This window comes from Tupaia chinensis, unplaced genomic scaffold (assembly GCF_000334495.1).
Source record: "Tupaia chinensis unplaced genomic scaffold, TupChi_1.0 Scaffold000101_1, whole genome shotgun sequence".
In the NCBI taxonomy this organism is placed as follows: Eukaryota; Metazoa; Chordata; class Mammalia; order Scandentia; family Tupaiidae; genus Tupaia; species Tupaia belangeri.
In genome coordinates, this window is record NW_006159565.1 from 1,064,154 (window position 1) to 1,068,581 (window position 4,428).

The window sequence follows — 4,428 nt, forward strand, 5'->3', positions numbered from 1 at the left end:
CTCTACCTATCCTACTGGAGAAAACTTTCAGCCTCCACTTCCTCCTTTAACATCCTTTCAGTGATAAACTGAACCCGTAAGACTACACAACAGAGTTTCACTTTAAAAAGAAATGTTCATAATGGAAGCTGCTGATTTATTTTTTCAAAAACAGGGAAAAAAAAAAAAGGCCCTCAAAGGAACTGACCTTCAGACATCAGTGGGATGCCCCGTGCAGCTCTCAGTACTTCAGAGAGGGGCAGATAGAGTTCTTAGACATTGTGGCTGATTTAGGCAGCCTCGCTTCTCGATATCCTCTCCACAGAAGTCTCCTAGGATGTGATGTTACAGGGTAATTTGCAAACGGAGGTCTAGAGAAGATATGCCCTGCTCCTACCTTCACATGTGCTCGAGAATTCTTTCTCTGTGGTCTGCACCTAGTCTCAGGCAAGCCTAAGACCCTGGGCCTTTTCCTGCTCCTATTGTTCTGTGTCTTATGTTGCAAGAACAAGCAGAATATCTCCTTGGAGATGTGAGGATCTCTCCTGTGGCAGGAGGCCAGTGTAGACCTCTCCTGAGGTGAGGAGACTCAGCTCTGTTCCAGGGACCATGGGATGCAGAGTGAGGCTTGAGGAGCAGACTCAGGAACAGCTGAGAAAGCACATTGTCCCTTCTGGCCTAGAGCAGAGATGCTGAGCTCAGCTTGTGGTCAGTCTCCTCATGGCTCAGGCCCATTTTCTGCTCCCTGCTGAGCCATGCTGCCTGTGGCTACTCGGTTCCCCCACTTCCCCAACCCCACCCCATGGCCATCCTCTTTGGTGCCCCACTGTGTCCTTGCTCACTGTCCTTCTCCCTCCACAGGCCACTGACTCTGACTACGAGGACACACTGCCCAAGCACTCCTTCGTCAACCACTACATGAGCGACCCCACCTACTATAACTCATGGAAGCGCCGACCCCAGGGCAGCCGTGGCCCCGCTCCGCACAGGTATGAGGCGGTGGCAGGGGCCGAGGCTGGGCCGCACCTGCACACGGTCATTACCACGCAGAGTGCGGGCGGGGTGTACACGCCCACCGGCCCAGGCGCCCGGACTCCGCTCACGGGCTTCTCCTCCTTCGTGTGACCACGGCAGCCAGTGCCTCCATCATGGTAGGATGGCGAACATTCTGGAGTCTATTTTTGTTAAGACAATCAACTCCAATAACTGAGCTGAAGTTTTTGTTTAAAAAAAAAATTCTGATAAGTGATGATTTTACCTATTTGTGAACACTAGATTTCAATTAGAAAAGTTTTTTTAATGGCTTTTTGTAACATCGCTGCAGGAAGCGGGTTTCTTTCTTTTTCTTTTCTTTTTAAGAGAAGGTGTATTTCACTGGTGCAATGGCTTGGCACCGCTGGGGCATGGAAAGATCTTGGAGCTCCCCAGCCCTGGGTTTCTCCTTCCTAAGAAGGCTAGCAAGGGGAAAGAGAGCGGAGGGTTAAATGGCATCTCAAAGCTGCCCCCAGGCTGCCCCTTTCTCTTTCTACCTCCTCTTCCAGAGAACCAGCGGCTCACATCCTTCTCCATCTTAGGGCATCTTTGGGCTTGTAGCTCTCACTCCTGGGGTTTGAAGAGCAAATATCTTTACCTGGGCTCAGTGCTTTTTGGCCCAAGTGCATCCGTTTCTGAAATGTTCTCACTCAGCAGTTTCTAGGTGAGGAATCAGCTCTAAGTTTCCTCATGATGGACAGGCAGTTCTGGCCCTGTTGTGGCTCAGCTGATCCGGGCTGTGCCAACACTGTGGTAAAATAACCGGGGCTTTCTTTCTACCTGATGTACGGGGACAGGAAGCCTCCCTCAAGGATAGATGGCCCGTAGCAAACTAATTTCTTCCCGTGAACACACAGCACACAGCCAACTCTGCTAAACAGGAGAAAATAAGACAGCGTTTTCAGAATTGCTTGTTATATAGGAAGTGTGCATTGTTAACCAGAGTATTTTTTAAACCTTTTTATCTTTTTTTTAAAATATGTCACATCAAGTGAATGCGTCTTCGCTGTCTCCAGGTGCCTTTTTATTAATTGTTCAGCTTTGTACATGGGAAAGACGAACGCAACAGTGTCTCCAAATAAAGCAAAACAGCTGTGAGAAAACAAGGTCCTGAGTTACCTCCTGCACACTAGGCCACCTGTGCATGTGGGGGCGTCCTTCTATTTGTCTCCTTGCTCCCGCCACTGCCCGCTGCTTCTTGCCACCCCCTCCCCTCTCCCCACCTGAGGCCAGCTTTTAGCCTTAATACCTTAATAGATTTTTTGGAAGCATTTTTTTCGAATTGTCATTGTTCTGTTTTGATTTTATAGCTAAAGCATTGAATTACTTTGAAAAACTCAAGAGTCTGGACCATCGCTGTGCCTCTGGTCTATCGTGTTACTTTTCCAACAGAAGCTGAGTTGCAGGCAGTCAGCCCCTCAGCCTAGACCCTGAGTCTGGACCCACAGTGCTGCTGGTGCCAGCTGGTGTGTGTCCAGGGGCTCAACGTGGGGCCCCACATCTCCACCTGAATGGCAGGAATGTGGCACACACAGGGATCAAGTCCACTCTGCCAACACCCCAGATGCACAGTGGAAAAGCATGTGCTATTCTCAGTTGACCTGCCAGTGCCCTGAGCATAGGGAATGGAGGGTCAGTGCCACCAGGAAGCTAGTCTCCAGGCCATGTGTAGAAATATGGTCTCTACTTGGCAGTTTTTTTAAATCTCCTTGGAGGCAGAAGGAATGCATACTATCTGAAGTCACTGCTTTCAAAGTTTTGGTAGGGCCCCAGTAGACCAAGGAGCTTTATGTGGAGTAAAAAACCCTTTTTCAGTTTATCCAGAATTAAAGTATGGAAAGATTAGTTTCTGTTCCTTTCTCTCTTCCTTTTTACCCCAAATGGAGGGAATACTGTTCTAAACCAAAAATCCTACATGCTCTGCCCAAAGCCTCTTGTGTGTGAGAGTTGCTACCCACAGCTTGCTGGACAGGACTCACCTCCGTGGACAGAACCTGCCTTCTTCCTCTCGTCCCCAGAAGGTGGAGTGGACAAGAAACCACAGCACGGCTTCAAATTTCTTGGAAGATGAGTGATAAATGCAGAACATGAACGGACACTGCCTTCTGTGTACTTTGCTCTTTTAAGCCATAAGGATGTTGCTTTAAATAATGGGGGAATGTGTTGAGACAGTTTGTTTTGAGGTGTGTTTTTACTCTTGGGTTTTTGTGACAACACAACACCTTTTTTCAGGCTCATAGCTCCTGTGTTCTCATTACTTTAAGTACCTTCTTTTGTATGGCATGGTCTGTACAAGGCAGTATGAGCACTGTGGCCACTAATGGACTGTTGATGGCAGCATGCTGGACCATGTCACTGGAGGGGGCTCTGGCCCTTGAGAGTTACCTGTACCAAAGGAAGAGTTGGGTGTTTCTAGTTAGATTTCAGCATCCCTCTCAGAACCAGAATGGCATTAAGTGTCCATTCCTAACCTCTCATCTTTAGGGAGGAAGGAAAAAAAATCACACAATGGGAAAACGGATATTGGATTTTAATCTTGGTTCTGATAAAAGGACAAGCAAGATTTCTATAACCAAAGCAAGACTGTGTTCCTCTTGCTTTCTCCTGTAGTGCTAAACAGCACATCACTCACTCAGGTGCCTCACAATGAGCACTGGCTGTGTCCCCCCAGCAACTCCCTCACATGGGTCATTATGGATTGTGCTGGCAAATGAGCTGCCCTTTCCCTCCCCATGAAGACAATGCAGCTATGTGGCCAGGAGAGGCCACATTCTGTCTGAGCCCCAGGGATAGGTTTGCATGGGACCCCCTCTCCGCCTGGGACATGAGGCACAGGTTCCAGAGAGGTGTGTAGCAGGAGCTGTGCTTCACTCTTCTTGGCTCCTGCACATCTACCTTCTGATTAAATTGGCCAAAACCAAGCCCTTTCTCCCTGAGCCTTCCCTTTAGCTTCTCTTCCCCCCATGCTTTTAAGGCACACTTCATCTGGTGCCACAGCAAGAGAACACATGATGTGTGCAACGGGGGTTCTTTCCCCACCGGGAGCCATAGGAGAATACTGAGAAGAGAAAGAGACAACCTACTGCCACGCGAGGCATCCACAAGACCCAGGAGGATGATGCTCGTCTCTGAACTTCTTTGGATGCTGTGCTTGCACTTGGTTATGACTGGACTGAAGCATGGTGTTTGCATAATGGTTTGCAGCATGGTTTTTAGTTTTTATGCATTCTTGGCACACAGTGCAGTTACTCTCCCAATGAGCAATCGATCCGCTCTCTAATTCAGCATCCCTGTAGCATGGATCCAGTCCGAAAGGTGAGAACAATGTAGAAACTCATGAACTGAGCTCGTCTGCTGAGGCACATCTCCTTCCAGTGTCACCTTCTGGTTTAGGGAGAGCTTAGGTCAGTCCTGCAG

At 48.6% G+C, this 4,428-nt stretch overlaps 1 protein-coding gene across 1 annotated transcript in view; it reads left to right on the forward strand.

Moving 5' to 3' along the window:
• Nucleotides 1-2,114, forward strand: part of SDK1 (sidekick cell adhesion molecule 1) — a 731,734-nt gene extending 729,620 nt beyond the window's left edge. Inside the window, exon 46 of the mRNA XM_006143594.1 lies at nt 841-2,114. Coding sequence (XP_006143656.1) covers nt 841-1,104 — 264 coding nt within the window. The 3' untranslated portion in view covers nt 1,105-2,114. The remainder of the gene's footprint in view (nt 1-840) is intronic.
• The last annotated feature ends 2,314 nt before the right edge of the window (nt 2,115-4,428 follow it).